Source organism: Rhinolophus ferrumequinum, chromosome 6 (assembly GCF_004115265.2).
Source record: "Rhinolophus ferrumequinum isolate MPI-CBG mRhiFer1 chromosome 6, mRhiFer1_v1.p, whole genome shotgun sequence".
Classification (NCBI taxonomy): domain Eukaryota; kingdom Metazoa; phylum Chordata; class Mammalia; order Chiroptera; family Rhinolophidae; genus Rhinolophus; species Rhinolophus ferrumequinum.
Window position 1 is genome coordinate 99,811,393 of NC_046289.1, and position 22,199 is coordinate 99,833,591.

Below are 22,199 nucleotides of genomic sequence, written 5' to 3' on the forward strand. Positions count from 1 at the left end.
AAAAAAAAAAAAAACACAGAAAGAGTCTGGGTTCCACATGATAATGGAGCCTCCATGCCAGCCCTGGACTGGTGACCTGAAACTTCTTTAACATGAGAGTGTAATAAAATTCCATCTTAGTTTAAAAAAAACATTAAAAAAAAACCATGCCGGAAGCAGCCGGAGCGGGTCTGAGGGGTAACTGCCAGAGCACTAAATCAGTATGGATTTAAAAAAGAGCAAGACAGCACCACCCAGAGAATAAGCAGGGCCATTTTTCTATAATATGTTAAATAGGATACATGTATACAATATAACATTCTTTAGATACAATAATAACATTCCCTTTTTTGTTGATGGTATCAGTGAGCTGAACATTTAAGCACACCGGGGATTCTGAACCCATTTTTAATACTCCCATTTCCTGATATAGGGCTCTACCAGCTCATCCCTTCTCACCTACTTTATTAAAATAAAGTCCCTAATTTAACTGTTTCAAAAGGAGCCAAATCAACATCAGAAATATGAGAGAATTCCAGTTCTCACAGGAGAGCTGGTTTGCTAACCACCTAAGAGTCACAATACACACTTTAAATAATTTCAAACAGCTTCAAGATAGCCTTGTGATGCTAAGTTTATATACCATGTAAAATACAGTAACCTTTACAATGCTGTTAAAAATTCAAAGTATTATTATTCAGCCATCAACGGATAATTTCAGTTAGGAGGAGATAAATCACATTTGCCATAAAAATATTACAAGCTCATAAAGCATGATAAGCACATTTACCACAAAAGAATGTGAGCCTCTGGATCTTCAGTCTTAAAAGCCAACCCTCACAGATACGTACTTAAAATATCTTATCATTTAGCATCTTTCATTTCCCCAAAGTTCAAATGATAAAGGAGCTTGTACCTCAAAGCGTTCGTCTTCACAACGATAGATATGTTCTTCATACTGAGTTTTTTTGGAACTAACAAAGGTGGAGTCCTCAGACCAGGAAGGGAAGGAAACCCAGGTATCATTTAAAACCTTTGGGTAAAAGAAGAGAAACAGAAGTCTGACAAAGCTTCCTGGTGATTAAGCATCCTCAATAAAAAGATAAAAACCCTAAGGGAAGGAAAAAACATTTACTATTACAAGTTTACAAAATATTAGTACGGAAAAGGTTCTGAATAAGTGTAAAACATTTTTTTTTAAAGACAGAGAAGAGTCTTGATTTCCTCACTCATACAAATTCTCAATCCCTAGGACCACAGCCTTCTAGAGAAAGTGGAGGATTCAGGGTTGATGCTCTGGGGAAGGACTTACCTCTTTACAGAGAGGAGTCCGTCCTGTACACTTGGGCTGCTGGTAACTCTTTGGGAGGGCTCGGTAGCTGGAACCCAACCGTTTACAAGAGGCATAATCTATCTCCATGGCAATGCCCTCTGTGGCTCGTTCCTTTGGAAAGGTTTCCAGATGTACAGACTCCTTATAGCCCAGAAAGTTTTTAAACCAGTTAAACAGTTCAGGGAATTTCCTGAAGAATCAAACCAAACACTGATGAGCAATCAGAAGCACGATGCAGTTATCCTGAAGTACGGCTACTACTATTTGATGCTGGGTCAGAATGCTGCTACGAGGGACCAATTCCAAGGACAACGATTATTTCCTGCCTCAGAAGCACTGCTTCTGAGCATCTGTCTTCTCCTGGTCTTACAGAGTGCTCTAAGATGAGTTAAGGTGGTGAAGGAAGAGCTGCTCTGAAACGAGACAATGACCAGCCACTCTTCTGATCAAGAATATTGCATCAATATTCAGATAATTCTTAGGTGGTCAAATACAGTCAAGATTCTAGAACCCTGAATGAGACTGGTCTCCATAAACATCCAACACCGGGCAGGGGACCAGGAGACCCCTAATCTTGGCCGATGCCCTCTCTATTTTTTCGTCTCTAGAGGTGAATTACAAGACTTCTCGGAAGACTCTTTGGACAGAAGTTTTATAAACCAACCGACTCAGCACAATCAAATGAATTTTGCCTATCACATACTCTCACAAACTAAGTTTTATTGCACTCCCAATGTCATGTATCAGGGCTAAGCCCCTCAACTCCACTTACCCCAGGAAAGGAGAGACTAACTGCACAAGCTCAGCCCGAGAGATCACCTCTTGGTTAAAGATGACAAGACAACGCAGGAAGTTCTCGTAGGCCTCCGTGCTCCGCAGCGCCTTGCGGACCTTAGGGGACAATCGAGGAGAGACCGTTCAGTGGGGAATCCAGAGATCCAGATCGCTTTTAAATGGGGAAATCTGAAGTTATGTGATGAGACTAAGGAATCAATACTAGTTTTCTAGATGTGATACTGGACTGTGTGAAAAATAGTATTATTTTAAAGGGAAATTTAGTAAAACGCTTATGAATAAAATAATATCTGGGATCTGTCTCCAAAAAAATCTGGGGTGGGTGAGTGCATATGAAAGAAGTATACTGGCTAGCAGTTGGGAACTGCTGAAGCTGGATAATGGGCACGAGGCGTCATTTTACTATTCTCTTTTAATTCCACATATGTTTAAAATTTTTCATCATAAAAAATTTTTCAAAATGAGATCCTGGAGTAAAGAAGATACTTACCTTCCCATATGCTTGACTTTCCAGACCAAAATCAGAATTACCCAAGCTTCTGTTTCCTCTAACATGTTTCACAGCAAGAATCTTTGTCAACACTGTTTTCAAATTCTGGTAAATCTTTAATAATGGTATTTTCTCTTTCTTTCTTTTTTTTTTAAAGGAGGGCACAGCTCACCGTGGCCCATGCGGGGATCGAACTGGCAACCTTGGTGCTACCAGCACCATGCTTTAACCAACTGGGTTGACCGGCCACCCCGAATAATGGTAAGATACTTCTGTCCTCGGACCTGATCCTTTTCCTTCTTCCGTTTATAATACTGAGCATTTGAATATCCAAAAATCTTAAAATGTTGATTAGCATAGACAAAGTAAAACCAGCCTGGCTAGATGAGCCACCTGGAGTTTCAGTATCAAAAGTAACTATTTAGCACTGTGGTCCTTTAGTGGGGACTGCAGACCCTCACCAAACCAACTGCTTTATCAGCCCCTTCTCTAGGCTCCCATATACTTCCTGTAACTGTCAATCAGTAGACAGTATATGGATTATGTACTTTCAAAGCCAAAAGTGAAAGAGCACTGCCCTTTTTGTACTACCGTGTTTCCCTGAAAATAAGACCTAGCTGGACAATCAGCTCTAATGGCTCTTTTGGAGCAAAAATATAAGACCCGGTATTATTATATTGTGTTATAATTATAATTATATAAGACCCGGTCTTACAGTAAACTAAGACTGAGTTTTATATTAATTTTTGCTCCAAACGACGCATTAGGCTAGGTCTTAGAAAACACAGTAGATACATATATATATACACATATGGACCGTCATTCTTTAAAAAATGAACTGGTTCAGTCGCCCCACTCTTTCCTTGCCATTTGTTGGTTGTGACCTGGACTTCTACATTTGCCCTAAAAGCATCCAAATGACCGAGCAGCCCTCAGAAATGACTCAAGTCAGAGCCAGAGACTCTTGACTGTTGGGCCGAACAGCTCACGTAAGCACAGCCAGCTAGAGAGCGATGAGGAGGCACCAACCATGGAGATGCTAAATCATTCACCCTTCTGCAGGAACCCAGAGGTGCGAGACAAGGGCAAACCAGCAGATCAAGCCAAGCTGGCTCCTGCCAGTGAGAAGCCTGATGGTTACCAGCTGCTAAGCACCCACTTGCCTCCAAGGAGGAAGTCAGACACAGGAGAAGTCAAACGTCCCCACCACTCCCACCACTGACACCAGCGAGCGCACCGCAGGCTGCTCATTAGAACCCCTAGGGAGCTGTGACAACAGACAATTAAATCAGAATCCCCAGAAACCCTTGAGGCAACACTGCGAACAAGGGTCACAAGCAATTACAAGATGACAAGTCATCTTACATCCTCAACAACTGATACACTGACACTCCCCACTAGACAGACCTGGACACCTGCAACTGGCCACCCCAAACATCTCTGGAGAGTATTTATAGCATGCTTGTTGTTAAAGCTGTCTTTTACGAGGGAAAATGTTGTATTTCCTGCAAACGATTTCACAAAACCAAAGCAGACAAAATACCATTTCTCTGGTTGTGCTAATAGTTCTAGTAGACTGAAAGGACCTACAACCTGGAAACTGTGTTAAGTAGCGGAACGTCCTAATCAACTTGACGCTACTGAAGCAAAATCTTCTTGGGGATGGGGTAATTTTCTCTTGGCATTAACAGTCGATATTAAATCTAACTCATTCACTCACCTTATCAAAAAATAATGATTCAGTTCCTACACCATGCTTGCTGGCATCTGCCATAGAAGAATCCTTCAGGTTAAGCAGTTTGGGTTTCTTCTGCAAAAAAAAAAAAAACGAACAAAAAACCACAAATGTGTAAGATTCAAATGGTGGGCTCCTCTGAATTGTATTTTCAGCTGTGTTCACTGCGTTCTTCATTGATCATTGCTGATTAACAATTTGCAACAAATGAGAGAATTCAAGTCCCTACCTAACTCGCTTTGCGCCCTACGAGACTTCCACATGTCTTCTCTATTGCAGTTTGCTTATCTGTTTTTCCCCAGAGTCACAAATGTCCACTCCCCAAAGATTCTCTCTGCAAACGGTCCCAGCATTACAATGATATCACACGCAACATCCTTATTTATTCCATGGGCCCAAAGTCACTTTATTTAGATCCTAATGCCACTGCCGTGTCTTCCTAGCTGAGGAGGCAAAAGAGGCTGTTTGTAAAAACAGCTGGAGTACACAGCCTAGAGTGGATAGAAATCAATCTTTAACCTTTATCTTTCAATTTCAAAATTCATGGGGGAAAAAAAAGCATAGTTAATTTTTCTAACAGAAGAAATACCTGTCTTGTCAGCAATATCCACTCAGACCAATTTAAGACTGCTCTTTCAAAGGAAAAGGACAGGCTATGACATACTGTCAGGCGATAATTTACTCTAAAATGCCACCTCTCAAGAAGCCGTGAAGAAATGTACAGACTTTGGGAGAAGCAACATTCACCTTTGCACCCAGAGTTCCCGGCGGAGAAGCCCCTGCTTCCACTGCCCAAGGAAAAAGCAGACAGGGAATTCTAACCCCCAGGATAGTGTTTCCACCTGTGGGGATCAAGTGCGAGAGGAGACCAACTCATGAAGGGAGAAGATCTACTGACCTGATTCTTGCTACTCACATAAATAATATTCTTTACCGAAGTGAAGAAATAGAAACTACTTTCAACTTGCTTTGAAAGGAGAAACCATTACAAGCACTAAAAAAGAGTCCTTCAAAAATGTCAGCAACACCTAACACGTCAGTCTATGAGTTATCTGCCTGTTCACCTGTCACCTCTCACTATTAGTAATTCCACTGGCTTTTGTTCTTTAATTAACTTCTGCAGACATGCCTCTCCCCTCTTCCGTGTTGTATACCGCTTCAGAATGAACTGAAGCACGTTCAGTACCAACATCAACCCTTTCCCTAGGCCAGCTGCACCACAAACGAGGATGGGACCGGCCTGGCTTTCTGCAGGCAGATCAGCAGTGTTTGCTGTAACAAGGGGCATCATATGACAGGTCCCTAACAGGAGTTTAAGACCTCCTTCTGTTATAGCCCTAAGGTCCGACCTTGGAGATTAAGATGATACAGATAAGGTCTGGCAAACCAACAACAGGACAGGACCATGGGCAGGGCAGGCCTCTAACCTATTTCACAAGAGCACTCACATGTTCCTCACAGGAGGACTTCAAAGACCATTGACTTATTTCTGAAACAATTATCAGACATAATAATCTTATTTCTTAGAACAAGGCAGGTTTATGGCATCAAATCAGAAGGGAAAAAATAAGTAAGTCTCAGAAACCATTGGCAGAAAACAAAACAAAAATAGATGATGGCTAACAACAGAGAGAAAAAGTATAGAGAAAACAATAACAACTCAAAAAAGCACAGTGATCTAAGTGATTACTAGTATTCCACCATTCTAACACTCTTGCAGAGCCACGTAAGCAGCTTTGTGCTGAGTTTCTGTGACCTAGGCCAACCCACTGTGCACATCCAGGATCCAACCGTCAGCAGGCTCAGTGCAGAACACAGGGCCAACCCCAGAGGATCTGTGCACTAGAACTGCTCCTGGGAGTCAAGGCCAGCCGTGGCTGCCCGTTCTCACCTTCACCGGGGGGGTGGTCCCTGTGCCAGAGTGCCTACGGATCTGGCAGCCGTTCTGGCTGGGCCTCTGTGGCTTGTTGTTCAGTTGGGGCTTCTTCACAGTGCCTCCGTGATCATTCCTCACAGAATCAACCTTCTCAGCAGTTGTTTTGCTTAAAAGCTAATTAAGACACATGAAAGAGATTAATGCGCTCATCAAAGCCAGTAAGTATCATTTAGCAAAAGTCCCCCCCACCCCGATTCCAGCTTCCTAACTTAATAATTCTAAATAGTGTCTAGTTCTTATCAATACAACTTACCACTGAGCTGTTGGCATCTGGTAAGAACTGTCCAAACTCTGACAACAGATCTTCCTGATTTTTAAACAGACGAGCCACCTGGGCATAAACCTCCTGCTCAGTCAGTGCTGGAGTGTAGTTTCCTCCAGCTTCCTTGGCATTCCGCTGCTCTTTCTGATAAATTGCAAATGGGAAGAGGTCATACTGGAGGAGCACTGTTTGGAATGACTCACTTCTGCTCTCTGAGATGTCTGACAGGGGCTCTGTATGTTGGAGTGCACTTACGAAGAAAGTCTGTGTTCTCAGGAACTGTTTTGACTGCAAGCTTGTAAGTTGAAGGAGTGGAAGATGGACCTGGCAATTCCTTTTAAAACTAGGGAAGTTAATGTGTGAATGCTCAGGGGACTACTACCAATTAACGAAACAAAGAACAGAGAATTTCTCCTCCTTCTACTGAAAATTAACTATATACCACACAAGTCATCCTCTGAACTTGCCACATAAATAAGCATTCGTTTCCCAGGGCATAACTTTAAAAATCCTGACTGCCTGCTACAAGGCAATTAAAGCCGAGCAATCACACGTATTATAAACAAGTATCATGGTTTCTAACTTATTTTCAGTAAGAATTAGTGAGCACAAAAACAGTTATTCAAGTTCTTCTCGGACTAGATACCCTCAGAAGTTGACCTGGTAACAACAGGTTGAAAAGGCAACTCTCTTACCTGATACGTGTGCAAAATCTCCAGGAATGCTTTGTAGATGTCTGGTTGGCCCTGGAACCTGTTCTTGATCTTATTAACATAGTTGATGGCATGATTAAACTCCACAGGCTGATTGTTCTGCAAGGATGGGGCCGTTGCCAATGAGACCGTCACTGGTGTGTGAGGTTGGACAGGTGGAGAACGTGGGGACGCGTATGGTGGGAGTGGGGGAGTCTGCTGACTGGCTGCAGTATGTGCTTGTAGTTGGGAAGGCTAAAAAGAAAAAAGTCTTTATTCTCCTCCGGATCACAGATGGTCAGACATAGGAAAGAAATTCAAACTAAAGAGAAACAAGGTATCTCTTCAACTTATATCCTTTATTTCCTCTGGCCAGGCCACTTTAGCCCAACTCAAATCACACTGGGCAGGGGTGGGAGGTGAGGAGGGATCACACATTCTAATACAAATATTTCAGCCTCCAAGTTTCTAAATACAACCTTAAAGTAGATACAAGGAAGAATTTTTCATATGCAATTTTAAGCTCACTAGCTCAACAGGTACAAATAGAATAGAAAAAGACCTCATTCTACATTGATCTTTAACGTCAAAACAATTCAATTATTGCAGTAACCACATAAAAATCTTCTAAAAACCAGCTCTGCCCAACAGAATTCTGAGATGACAGAAAAAAGTTCTTTATTTACTGTCCTGTGTGGTACACACCAGACACACGAGGCTACTGAGCACTTGAAATACTAGTGCGACTGAAAAACGGAATTTATTTTAAATAAGTTAAATTTAAATATAGCCCCACATGGCTGGTGGCTGCTGCACGCCAGTGCAGTGCTAGGCCAAGAACACCCCATGCTCATCATCAGAACCTCGTCATCAGCAGGACCTTTCGCTTAGCTTGGTGTGAGCTACTCTGTCAATGGAGTGACTTCTGTAAAACGATGACCGTGCAGGCAGCAGCAGCAGCTGACCATTCCTGCCTTTGTTGTCAAGTGCTACTACACAAAGCCGCCGCCAGTGGGATGCTCGTGGGCTCAATAAGCAGAAGTTGGGGGCAAGACAGTCCTTGAAGGCTGCTGATGTCTTGATTTAAACAGATCTCTAAGTATGTGGTATGTAAATGTGAACCACTGTATAGGGATGTGACTGCTGCATCCTCTCTAATGAAACCACTGTAACATGTGTATCTAAGTCTTGTATAAAGGGGAAATGCGAAAGGAGGGTGTTTTCTAGGGATGCATTTCATGTGACAGTTTTCCAAGTGCTCACCTTGCTGACTTTGGCAGGTGGGGGCTGAGGAGCTGGCTGGACAGGAGCTGGGGCTGACTGGGCTGAAGGCTGGGAAGGATGCTGGGGTGTTGGCTGAGGCGGGGGCTGGAGGCCGTGGGTGGGGATCTGGTGCACCTGGCCTGGGGTCGTGACGTTCACCATGTCATTGGTCTGCACCTCGATCTTGTAGCCGGGGGGCAGGAAGGTATTGAAGCCCATGATGAGGTCAGGGTGGCCTTTGAACAGCTGGGACACACGACTTATCACTCCTGGAGTGTCAATGCTGATGAGAAAACGAAAATTAAAGTGGCAAGCTCAACAAACACCTAATAAGAAGGAAAATTCATATCCCACTAGGTTCTCTAAACAGGAGAACAGATAAAAATCAAGCTGCATATTATACATAAAGAATACAAAGAACTCTGAAATTCCAAAGATATTTAGCTTCACAAAGAGATTTGGTCACAATTCTGAACAGTCCTACTAAAGAGATACTCAGTAACTCTAAAGCTGCAATTCCCATGCCAAGGTCCAGCCCGCGGCCCACCAAATAAATTGTCATGGATCTACATGCTCAGAGAAGTGCGTGACTCTCCTGTAACGGTGAGCCATGACAGAACTGCAGCATGTCTTTATTCAAACAGCAACTAGCCTAATCATCAGCAGTCCACTCCCTTACGTTCTAAGAAAAATTTTAGTTAAGAAAAATTTACTAGTAGGGAGAAAACAAAGATTGAGGGCTTATAATTTTCATCAATAAAGCAACACATAAAATAAAAAGACCCTGAAAATTAACCCCCCAAATGGGGGCATCCTTTGTGTTTCAGGAGATGAGAATAAACTATATCCTCCCCCCAAAATCAACATTCCAAGCACAAAGCTTGAGTATAACCACATACATCTTTTACCTCTGAGATTTAAATTCCTTCATGATGTCAAGGAAATCATTGTAGACCTGAGGCTGACTACCAAATTGCAGCTTCACCTGGTCAAGATAGGACAACGCATCCTCCACCTGAGGCAGGTTATAAAAAAATAAGCCAAGAATTATTAAAAAAATGATTTATGCCCAAATAAAATTAACATAGTAAGTGAAATAGAAATATACAATAAATATACATGAAAGTATTAAAAATCAGTATGAACCAGGCGCGGTGGCCAAGGAAGTAGTAAGGCGTCAGTGTCGTAAACCAAAAAATTAGTATGGATGCCAATAATAAAACTCAAACTTCAAATAAAAATCAACTCAAAATCTATATAGCCTTGCCTTGGATAATCTTGGAGAAAATGATTAGTGAAGAATAATCACATTAATATATCACTCATTCGTTCATTTATTCATTTCGCAAAATCCCTTAAAGCCACAACATGCTCCACCAGGGCCAACGTGAGAACTAAGGATCAGTGACAAACAAGCCACAGTCCCTGCTCTATGTTAGTTCATTCACATCTAGCTGGGAATCCTCACACAGTGGGTAAGTGGATAATCACTCAACACCCAGAGAGCACATGAGAAGGGCACAAATGCTTTCTTTCCCAGGAAGCGATGTCTCAACTGAGTACTAAGCATGAGTACAAATTAGCAGAAGTGAAGACCTATGAAGAAAATCAGAGGAAGCAGCATAGGCAAAATCCTAGGCAGGACACCACCTTCTGGTACATGGGGAAACTGAGAACAGTTTAGTTTGGCTGGAGGATTTGGGATGGAGAGGAGGAATGGTGGACGAAGAGCAACGAGAAATGCACGAGAGGAAGCAGGCCTTGTAAATCTTACTAGAAAGCAATTGAGATTTTTATCATCTGCATCTCAGTGCACTCGGCTGGGCTACAGTGCTGAGAACCAATTGGTGCAAAGGGAGGAGACTGAAGGTGCCAGGAAAACCAGTTATGCTCTACGGCTAACTCACATGTGAACAACAGTGGCCCAAATTCTAGTACTAACTAAAGCAGGGGTGTCCATACTTTTTTCACCGTTTTTCACCAAGGGCCATATACGGTAAAATACACAAACAGCCGGGCCACTCTCTCAAGGTGAAGTACGTATTGCCTCACCTGGTTTATTTAAGTAAACTAAATATATTTTTGGAATTTGCTGTGGGCCAATTAACAATGAATCATGGGCCGCAGTTGGCCCGCGGGCCGCAGTTTGGATACCCCAGGACTCAAGGAACAGGGAGAACTGGACAGATTGAAAAGCTTTTTAGGAGGTAGAAGTGACAGTTTGGGGACTGACTAATATGGGAGATAAGGGAAGTGCATTCACTAAATTATAAATTATTTGGGCATTCACAAAAATGAACAGTTTGAAAAATAAACAAACGCCAAAAAAATTAAACAAGAGCACACATGGTATGTTATTACTACAGAGAAAGAAAAAGTGCAGAAACCTGGAAAGAAATATATGATGTGTGTATGTTTAAAAATTAGTTATAAAACAGCACTATGCTTTAAAAACACCAGCTTGACATCCATATTACAAATGAAACACCTGCATGTAAGAACAGTGAGAAAATTCTCTCACTACCTAAAATATAGTTCAAAGGCATGTATACAGTTCTAGGAACCGCAGCTACCATGTTTCCCTGAAAATAAGACCTAGCCAGACCATCAGCTCTAATGTGTCTTTTGGAGCAAAAATTAATATAAGACCTGGTATTATATTATATTGTATAAGACCCAGTATTATATATTATACCCAGTATTGTATTGTACTGTATTATATTATGTTACGTTACATTATATTATATTACATAAGACCGGGTCTTATATTAATTTTTGCTCCAAAAGACGCATTAGAGCTGATTGTCTAGGTAGGTCTTATCTTCGGGGAAACATGGTAGAAGAAAACCCCTTGGAACTACACATTTAAGGAGGTACTAGGGTAGACCCCTCAATTCTGCTGATACATTTTCCTGGCTGACTTCAACAGGCATTTATTACATTAAAGTCCCTAAACTCCTGAAACTCATAATCTTGTTGGGGAGACAAACACAAACAACTGTTGAAGAGAACTTGCTAAATACGTGCCAGATATTTATGCTGCTGGCATTCAACAAATAACTAAATCACACCAAATAAGCCTCATTATTCAAATTTTCCTTGTCATCAGTCTGCCAAAGACAAAAAAGTATAGACAATATTGATGCTTGAAATGACCTACACGTTCTCACTGGACACTTCCTTACTATAGAATTAAACGGTTTATGGAAGTTGATTCAAATGCTTGTAAAGCATTTTAAGACTGATCCAAACATGGCAGGCAATGTGGGAATACTGAATGAAATTGCATGGAGGCACAGGAAAGCATTTTACCTCTCCTCATGAGAAATGAAATGCAACAAGTTACCGTGTTCAGGAGTACAGAGCTTGTAACTACAAGAACAGAGCAAGAAGTCCTAACTCCACCCATGACTCATTCTATAACACCAACTCCAAAGCCCTTTCTCGCTTCCTTGACAGTTTCTCTAACACAAACAAAGCACAATCTACCTACTTATAACAGAGTGAGGAAGGTGAGTAAAACAGGAGCTGTGCTTTGATGGAGCTGGCTGACAAAAGCTATAAACACATTTTTGTTAATTAATAGCAAGTTTTAAGCTCTTTTGCAACATTAAGGTATTAAATGCTGAATACTATATTAATATGAAATGAAATCACAACAAACCAAGTTTTAAACAATATTTTTCAGAGCTTGGTGAAGTGCTAAGTCTATAGCAACACTACACTTTAGTACACAGACATCAGTCACTCCACAAGCAGAGAATAAAAATGTCATGAGGAAAACATCAATATAGCTTATACACCTTTTCCCCAGAACGGAGCCCAGAGTGAAATTTCAGGCTCAAAAAATCTGTACTCTAAAGACTATGCTTAAATACAGTCAACTTTTAATTACTTAAGCTAATATAGACAAAGTAAATTTTACAAAATCCCTCTATATCACTTAGCTTTGGTATGCTTTATATTTATGTAGCATTTAACTTTCCTTAGACCAAAATTAAACAAGTTCCTGAGAACCCAAACTAAGGAGGACAGGGTGAGGGAGAACTAGACTGACTAAGTACCAAGGAGAACAGAAGGCCGAGATATTTGTTCACTCCTACCTGCAAGCTGCTTGATATAATTAGGCTGACAGGACCAAATAAAGATTCAACATCTTATCTCTATAGTTCTTTAATTTTGTATTTCCTGCCCTTGAGTTTAAATTTTACATAAATGTAAAATTAGAAAAACTGAAATCTGAAACGCTTGCTGCATCACACATTTAAAAAAATAGCACTCAAGTAAGCACAGAAAAAAGGTTAGCTGGGAAAACAAGCTTCACTTCTCCACAGATGCCTCATGAATTTCAAAGCACTCAAAACCTACAGCACATACTCAGCAGAACAGATTAAAACACTAACGCTTCATTCACAATTATAATCTTCCTCTAACTTTATAAAGGTTCCCCAAAAAGGAGTGTGTGTTTTACTAAAGATGGACTCGAAGATGCTAGCCAATTCCACTATTCATATACAGGAATTTAAGAGAATTAACCCAAAAGATAATAAATACTGGGCCCATTTACTGGTCTGGATGGACTGTAGCCAACCATGTGTATGCTTCATAAAACCTTATACCACCCTGAGAATTAAGAACTACAAGTTCAAAAGAAGGCATCCAGAAAATGGACTTTGCTAATTTCGTACGAAAATAGCTCCTCAATCCTGATACATCTGAGTGCCATGCATTCATCCATTCCCAATAACGTTTCTTGGAGTTATTCTCTCAATCAGGTACTGGTGCTATGATGGGGAATCTAAGTGGGTTTCAAAACAAAAACAAAGTAAAACTTCCTGTGACTCAGCAGCCCCTACTGGTGTTAAAAGCTGTACTATTGGGTGGCCAGATGTCTCAGTTGGTTAGAGCTTGGTTAAAGCACGAGCTCTGAACAGGGTTGCTGGTTCGATGCCCACATGGGCCAGTGAGCTGCGTCCTCCACAACTAGATTGAAGACAATGAGCTGCCACTGAGCTGCCGGAGGGGCAGCTAGATGGCTCAGTTGGTTAGAGCCCGAGCTCTCACCAATATGGTTACTGGTTCAATTCCTGCATGGGATGGTGGGCTGTGCCCCCTGTAACTGAGATTGAAAACGGCAACTGGACTTGGAGCTGAGCTGCGCCCTCCACAGCTAGATTGAAGGACAACAACTTGGAGCTGATGGGCCCTGGAGAAACACACTGTTTCCCAATATAATTTATATTTATACACATTAAAAAAAAGTTAAAAAGAAAGCGGTACCACCACTGTTAACAAACTGAAGCCCATGCTGCTGCTAGAAGACAAACTTCATGACAGAAGAAAAGGACATGAATACCACCTTGAGCCTCTGAAACTGCTGCTGTCCCTGCACTGGTGCGACAGGTGGGGCTGGGTGAGCGTGACTCTGGACCACCTGGCCTCCGTGAGGCTGCACGGCTGCTGGGTGATGATGGCTGCTGTGCACCGCTGCTATGGTGGGCCCATGGCTGCCACTGGAGCCCTGCGGCACAGCTGAAACCTGCAGTGGACAAAGTACACACAGGAAGTTCAAGCTTGTGCATTCAAGATCGCGCATGCGTACCTTTGCATACACAAAGATAATTAATTAGAAATCCAAATTTCCCACAAGATGGAATTGGTGAAATAAATCAGAGCCCACCAAAATTATAACAGCATTCTCTGCATTGTTATATATTATATAGCTCCATACTTCTTAAACTATCTGTGGTTAAGTACCAGTTTTTATTTTTCCTTAAATTCCAATCCATTTTATTGTGTAAAATACAATAAAAATGAATTACTAAAAAAGTGAAATAAAAAATACCTAAGCCCGTAATTTTCATTATTGGAGTTTACAGATATAAAATTACAATGTCCAGTCACTATGAAAGTTTCTAAACACTCAATTTCTACACTCATTACAGGATAGCAAGAAACTATGCACATCAGCCATCTGTGGACCATCTTTTGAATAGCACTAATATAGATGCATGCATTTTAACATTAAAAAATGTTCACAATCCATAAGTTGAATGTATTCATTCATGTGTTGCATATGAATGTAAACTTTTAAATAATTTTTAAAAGCACACACAAACTTTTAAATAATTTTTAAAAGCACGTATATGTAATACAATAAAAAGATTTTAAACTCTAGACAATAAATATACAATATATCAAAACGTTAGCATTTTATCTTCTGGTGGTGGGGTTAGAGAAGATTTTTACCTTTATTTTGCTTATCCTAATTTGCTATTTCTAAAGTAAAATAAAAATTTCTTCCAAATTGTTGGTGGTTTGACCTCAAACACTTCTTTTCTATTTTCGCATTCATAATCATTGTTCTCTCTCTCTCTCTCTCTCACATCCTCTTATAAGTTTAGGGGTGGCATAAAAGTACAAATCCCTTTCCTCCCATTTCTATTGCAAAAAATGCTATATACGAGGTGATCAAACAATACAGTGAACATTTAAATTTTAAAAATTTATTACAGTAAAAGACACATTGCCATTAATTCCCCTCAAAATACTCCCCCTCGCTTCGAACACATTCATTCCATCGTTCTTGCCACTTTCTAAAGCAGTTCTGGAAGTCCTCTTTTGTGAGTCTTTAGTTGCGCTGTCATGGCTGCCTCAATGTCCTGAGTCAATTTAATATGTTTACCTTTCATGGTCATTTTGACTTTGGGGAAGAGCCAGAAGTCGCACAGTGCCAGATCCAGCGAATAACGACACAATGTAATGTTTTTATTGGACAGAACTTGCCGTATACTAGAAGTGATGTGTGACACAGAGCACTGTCATGATGGAGGATGATTTACGGCACACTTTGAAACACACCTTCTCTCACCGTAGCTCACAGGTGACTGACTACACCGAACAAGTTGAAACTTGTCACACACTTTTACTAATGTTTGACACACCGCTTCCCGTATTTAAGATCCCTGCCTTTCTGTTGGATGGCACTCGGCAGCAGCATTCACCGTATTTTGTGATCACAACGGAAAGGCTCCGTGTCACACATCGCTTGTGGTTCAGCAATTTCTGTCAAATAAAAACACTATGGTGTATCTCATCCACCTTGTTCACCACATTTGGCACCGTGCGGCTTCTGGCTCTTCCCCAAAGTCAAAATGATTCAGGACATCGAGGCAGCCACAACAGTGCAGCTAAAGACACTCAGGAAAGAGGACTTCCAGAACTGCTTCAGAAAGCGGCAAGGATGATGGGATAAGTGTGTTTGAAGAGAGGGGGAGTATTCTGATGGGGATTAATGGCAATGGGTCTTCTACTGTAATAATTTTTTTAATTTAAACAATCACTGTATTGTTTGATCACACATCGTAAAACTTCCAGAGCTTTTTTTTAAATTTTCCTATTTCAGAACTGTTAATCACTACAGAAGACAACTAAGGAGAAGTACACTTGATCTCCAAAACACGGAGAATAAATAACATGAACTTTCTCCAAACAATGTAAGTTGTGTACTACAACGTAAGAGAAAATAAGTTTTTTTCAAGTCCCCACAAATTTGTAAGGATTACCCTGGATAGACCTCTGGGTAGGGGGGGAAATAAAATGACTACTTACAAATCCACAGAAATAATACAATACACATTAAGGGTAAAAAGAAATTTAGACAATTCCAAAAGCTCTAATGTATCTCTCACAAGAAGCACTATTATTCTGAGCTTCTAATTCTAACATGCATATACTGGACAGGTTTTTTTACAAGACTTAGTTGGAGTTTTAATTATTTGCGATGGCTGGTTTGTTCGAACCAGTTTCTAGTATAGGAACAGATATAACTTACCCTCAGTGTAGGAAATAATCATGAACCTGTTCAGATAAAAGTAATAACCAAGGAGAACAAGCAAGTTTTCCTTCTTCCAAGCCCTGCCTTAAAGATGTGACCTGGAGCAGTCCTGACTGCTGCCCCAGCCCACATGAAGGCATTACCCTGCTTCAAAAGTGACAATTCCTGAGGAAGAGGGACACCTAAGGAATCACTTTATGCTACTTCTTTGATTGTTTTCTCTTATAATAACTAAAGAACCAGACACAAACTGTAAAGCTGCTCTCAATAAAAATTATGCCAATTTATATTCCCGGTACCAGTCATACCTTTTTAAAAGTCATTAACAAGTTAGGTTGCCGCGCGTTTTAAAAAATTACTTGTCTCTCTCTCTCTCTCTCTCTCTCTCTCTCTCTCTCTCTCTCTCTCTCTATATATATATATATATATATATATATATATAAGTGGAAAGCTGTCTATTATATATTAAGTGAAAAGAGCAAATAACAGTATATACTGTATGACCCAAATTGTGTAAAAAGAGAAGTGTACCTAGTTAGGCAGGTAAATACAGATATACTGTATATGCATAAAAATTTTGGATACCCAGGAAATGCACCAGTGGGATAAAGTCTGAGGGGTCAAAAGAAAAAGTAATCATATCATTTTTTTTAAATGGTGATATTTAGTTTCGTAATTAAAAAGGACAAAAAATTTAAATTTCTTCCATTTTTAAAAACAGAGTGAACAGACAAAAGATCAGTGACCAGCGTTGGTCAGGATGTGGAACGATAGGAACATACAATGCTGGTGGAAATGTAAGCTGGCCCAACTTTGAAAAGCATCTGACATCACCTGTAAGGTGAAGATACGCATAGCCTACAAACCAGCAATCCCTCTAGGACTCGAGCTACTGTTCCTCGTGCCCTCAAACCTGCCAAGGGGTCTGCAAGAAGATAAGGAGTTTGCACCAGAATGGACCCCAACCACTTTCCTAATAAGCTACTATTTAATTCAGCTGCCATTTCCCCCATAGTCAAGCTTCTCTTGATAAAAGCAGTGCGCTCATTTAGATTCTGGTGCAAGCTTATTTTGTTATGGATTGTCACTGCCAGTGCCACTGCACTAGAAGAACCACCTGAAATCGTTCAAAGCAGACCTTTGTAACATCGTAAGCCCGGACTATTCACCAACAGAAGAATAAATAAATCTGATATACTCATATAATTCATAACAGAGTGAAAATGACTCAGTTACACACAAAAATATGGCTAAGTCTTGGGAACCACACTGAGTGGGGGAAAAAGTGAGTAAAGAAAAAAATATACATGTTTTAATTTATATAGTAACGTTCAAAAGTACCCAAACTAATCAATTCTATTGTCGAGAGGTATAAACAAAATGAATTAAAAAAATAAAGTCAGTCAGGGAAATGATAAACACAAAATTCAAATTAGCAGCTACCTCTGAAGTGAGGGAAAAGGAAATGGGACCAGGAAGGAGGAATCCAGTGAATGCCAAAGGTCGTGACAACATTCTCCTTTTAAAAAAACTTAAGATGCTGAGTACACAAGCACACACAGTTTTCCTTATTTTTCACACCTTACACATATCCTCTAGATATGTTTTATATCTCACCAAATGCTTAATAAAACATGTTCTCGTGGGAGGAAACCACCAGTCACGAGGAGCGGCCGCCCTCACGCGAGTGCCCCGGTGGCTCCAGCGTACCTGATAGCTGGGAGTGACAGAGTACTGGATGCCAGCGGCTGATTGCATGGTGTCGGACACGGCCTCATACACGGGCGGGGCGGGGGCCAGCACCCGGTGCTGGTGAGGAAAGGGCTCTGTGCTGCCAGGGAGCCGGCGCTGCTGGGCTGCGTACACTGGTGACTCCTGGTCATCCAAACGGCGCTTCATTCTGCGCTCATGCTCAGGGATGCACTGCACAACCTGCAGAAACCACAAGCAACAACATGCAAACCCAGTCGTGCTCCAGTACGACGTGTGCAACTTAGGACCCGTCACCCAAATTTAGTATGAGCTCAACTCCTGGAACCGACGGGCTGCTTCCCCCTGGAGGCGATCGCGGGGTAGTGTAAGTGCTTGTGTGCACACCCCGACCCCAATGGGCAGCTTCTCATCATTGAAAGACATTTAAATAATACATTTAATGAATCTGTACTTCAGCAGAGCTGAAACATAACCCCCTGTTAAAAAACACACAAATAACACCTGTCTTTATTCTCTACTTTTCTCCTCAAATGCCATCATTCCTACCATTCATTAGATATTCACACGTTACAAAAACATTTAAGTGCTTCTTCCTGACTCCTCTCAAAACCTGTACTCTAATTGTGGTCTAATTTTTAAAATATCAACTGCTTCAACAATTAAATGGCATCATTGAAAGAGCACGGGGCCAGGAGCAGGACAATGATTCTAGACTTGCCAATTTAAGAAGCCATATACATTTCCAAAAGCTCCTCAAGCCATGTGAGTTTGTTCCTCCAACTATAAAATAAAAAGGTTGCAGTAGATAACTTTTTAAAAATAGTTTTTAATTTTTAACTACAGCTGACATACAATTATTACATCAGCTTCAGGTGTACAACACAGTGATTAGACATTTATATAACCTAGGATGGAACAGATCGCTTCTAAGGTTTCTTCTGACTGTAACATTCTTGAACACTAAGGCGACTCCAGAATTCCTTAGTTTGGTAATCGCTCTGTGAGGACACATTCTTTCCTGTAGGACACAAAAAGTGTCCCGGCTACACACTGGCTGGGAAGCTGGCTGGGTCTCTTCAGAGCTATTGCAACACCAGCATCAGCACTAACGCAAGCGTATCAATAACAAAGCTCCAACCATCCAAAGACAAAATGAGGCCAAACCCTACCACTTTTTCAGTTACAAAAAATATCTTAAAAAGACACCACTCCTGTGGTAAGAAGATAAAAAACACAGTAATAGTAGGAGATCTCACAAGTCATTACCCCGCCTTCTGAAGCAAAGCTCTTTCTGTAAATGGAAAACAAAAATGCCTTTACCTAATTTCTAAGTTACCCATCCCTCTTTTCTTCCTTCCCTGAAGGTGAAGCAGTTCTCACAAGACCCCCCAAGGCCGCTGCACCTCTTCTGTCCTCACCACCACCATCCCTGCCCTGCTTGTCGCGCGCTAATCCTCAGCCTTGAAGTAGGGTCTTGGATTTTTCTCACACCTCACAAACCTCCGTTAACCCTGACTCGGCAGCACAAATGCTTCCTGTGCAAGCTGGTCATCTTTAATACTTTTTGTACATCTCAAACCACAAATAGCCTCTTGCTGTTAGCCCTAACTTTGTATCAAAAGACTACGTCTCCCAAATTCATGTGTGATATATAATATGTTGAACTCAGCTAACTGGAGTTGAAAACAGTGCTGACAACTGCTGAGGGGAAATACCGTGTTTCCCCGAAAATAAGACCTAACCAGATCATCAGACCGGGTCTTATATGAGATCAGGTCTTATATTAATTTTTGCCCCAAAAGACGCATTAGAGTTGATGGTCTGGTTAGGTCTTATTTTCAGGGAAACATGGTAATTTAAATGTCTTAACTTGTTTTCCTAGACTTCCGCAGTAAGAAGTAGTATGTTTAGCTCGATATTTAAAACTTAAGACAGTAGCAAGAGGTTGAAAACTCCGACATAGCAAGAGGTTGGAAATACAGATTTACCCATGCTATTGGATAGTGAAGAGCCACCAGTAAGCTGACTATGAACAGTCAACCTCAACCCACTTTGCAAAGAGGAACTAGGTCTAAAAAATGGACAGAGTGAAAAGTCGTAAAAACCTTTTGGCTGCCACTTCTCCGTCCACTGATGATCCAGACCATAGTTTGGTCTTGGGCTGGGTTCGTTTGAAACCTAGATCCTCTTCAACTCACCTGCGATTAATCTCTGTAACCAAAAGCCAAGTCAATACTTCATAAATGAAAAACCAAATTTAGGTCAAGAAAGCCCAGCGTAGGACTATGGAAAAAAAGACCCGAGTACCTGACAAGACCTGGATTCTAGCCCAAACTCTCGACTCGAAGACTTTGGTCCTGTTTCCTGACCTCTAAAAGGAGGTGATTAGATTACATTAGTGATTCCCAAATGCTGGTTTATGGACCAGTCTATAAGAAAATGGAAAAGAAAGAGGTGGAGAGGACTGTGGTTAAGTTTTTCGTGGGTTAAGTAGTAAAGTACTATAGGTCTGAGATAATATCCTACTGTTTTGCTGTTGAAATTTCTTTATAAAATGATTGTGATTTTATAAAGTATTTAATTTCATTTGCCTCTAAAGAGTTTGCCTTCCAGACCATCTCTAAGACACCGAGGAGGCAGCCCAGGGTCTGTACTTTCTCTGAGCCACGCTTTACTCCTTTAACAATCATCACTCTTAATTCTATTTCCTAAATGGTTCTCGAATCAACTGCTGCTTCTCCCGCCATACATTCACTGCCTTATTGCAGGTCCTCATCACCCCTTACCCCAACTGCTGACAATACCCTTCAGCCTCTCTCCAGTCTAGTCTACCTTCCAGGCTGCTTTCCAAATGGGCAGCCCCAAATGCAAATACACTCCAGTTGTAAATTCATCAGTGGCTTCCTTCCAATTACTTCAAACAGCAATTCAAATTCCTTAGTTTTGCCTACAAAATTTTCCCTTACTGACTGGGGGATAATTTAACTTACCAATTATCCCCTTCTAGTCTCCACCCTACTGTCCAGTCCTGTCAAATGTCTTCCCACTTCCCTAATAAGCCTCAGGTCTGTAAGTACCTTCAAGGTACGGTCCTTTCCAAATCTGTCTGCATCTCCACCGTCCTAAAACGTCACAGACACTCAAGTACTGTGTACACAGAAGGGAAAGAACACATAATAGTTAGCCTGACAATATAGTTAGCAATATTGAGGGCTAAGTACCATTCTACACAATCTACAAATCTTAATTTAATCCCCACAACAATGTGCTGTTCTTCTCTATTTTATAAATGAGGAAACTGAAACACAAACATTAAGTGAACTGCCCAAGGTTGTACAGCTAACAGGCAAAGCTGGGATACGAATCCAGGAAATCTACCTCCGGAACCTGGATTCTTAACCTCCTCACTATCCTACCTGTCACGGAAGAAATGAAGGCAGAAGGAAGAGTTCCTTCCCTTTTTGAAGGCATACACGCTCAACCAATTGCAGCTTTAGCCTCTCACACTTAGCTCATTCATCCTTCTGCAGCCTCAATCCAATGAAGCAGGAATACTTTGGCTGCATTCATTCACTCAACAAATGTTCAGTGAGCAGATATGAGGGTGGGAGATGACCTTGCCTTGCCCAATAAAAGCTTAGAAACTAGTTGGGAAGACCCCATACAGCCTTACTACTAATCAAAGAAATACAAAGTAAAATGATACCCCAAAGCAACTGGCTAACAGAGAATGATGACATTCAGTGTGGGTGGGTGTAGGGTCTCCAGGAGGGAATTCCCGCCCGTTCTTAGGAATTTTTTTCACTTTCCCATTCCCAAACCCCAAGATATAAACTGTTTTCTGTTCTCGATGAATCGTTTCCACAAAGTGACGGCCGATACTACAAAACACCTGGGTTCAAGGAGCAGACTTTCCTGATTTCCCGACCAACTTTTCTCAGGATTCAGGAATGGGGAAAGCGGGGGCGGGGAGTTCCTGAGAATGGGCGGGAATTCTCACCAGGAAACCCTACCAATAAATAGGAAAAATGTCTAGGAGATACATTGTGTGTAGTATGTTTATTTCCCAATGTGGGTATTACTGGGTTCAAGGAGCTGATTTTCCCGATTTCCTGACCAACTTTTCTCGGGATTCGAGAACGAGAAAGCGTAAAACATCCTTGA

At 41.1% G+C, this 22,199-nt stretch overlaps 1 protein-coding gene across 5 annotated transcripts in view; it reads right to left on the reverse strand.

Moving 5' to 3' along the window:
* Nucleotides 1–22,199, reverse strand: part of SIN3A (SIN3 transcription regulator family member A) — a 64,765-nt gene that overhangs the window by 26,343 nt on the left and 16,223 nt on the right. For all 5 annotated transcript variants that reach the window (XM_033107927.1, XM_033107925.1, XM_033107930.1 and 2 more), the window contains exons 2-12: nucleotides 18,033–18,254; nucleotides 13,845–14,024; nucleotides 9,394–9,500; nucleotides 8,486–8,768; nucleotides 7,226–7,477; nucleotides 6,522–6,674; nucleotides 6,224–6,382; nucleotides 4,318–4,407; nucleotides 2,085–2,203; nucleotides 1,292–1,502; nucleotides 896–1,012 (exon numbers count right to left, since the gene is read on the reverse strand). In XM_033107927.1, coding sequence (XP_032963818.1) covers nucleotides 896–1,012; nucleotides 1,292–1,502; nucleotides 2,085–2,203; nucleotides 4,318–4,407; nucleotides 6,224–6,382; nucleotides 6,522–6,674; nucleotides 7,226–7,477; nucleotides 8,486–8,768; nucleotides 9,394–9,500; nucleotides 13,845–14,024; nucleotides 18,033–18,221 — 1,860 coding nt within the window. In that variant the 5' untranslated portion in view covers nucleotides 18,222–18,254. The remainder of the gene's footprint in view (nucleotides 1–895; nucleotides 1,013–1,291; nucleotides 1,503–2,084; nucleotides 2,204–4,317; nucleotides 4,408–6,223; nucleotides 6,383–6,521; nucleotides 6,675–7,225; nucleotides 7,478–8,485; nucleotides 8,769–9,393; nucleotides 9,501–13,844; nucleotides 14,025–18,032; nucleotides 18,255–22,199) is intronic.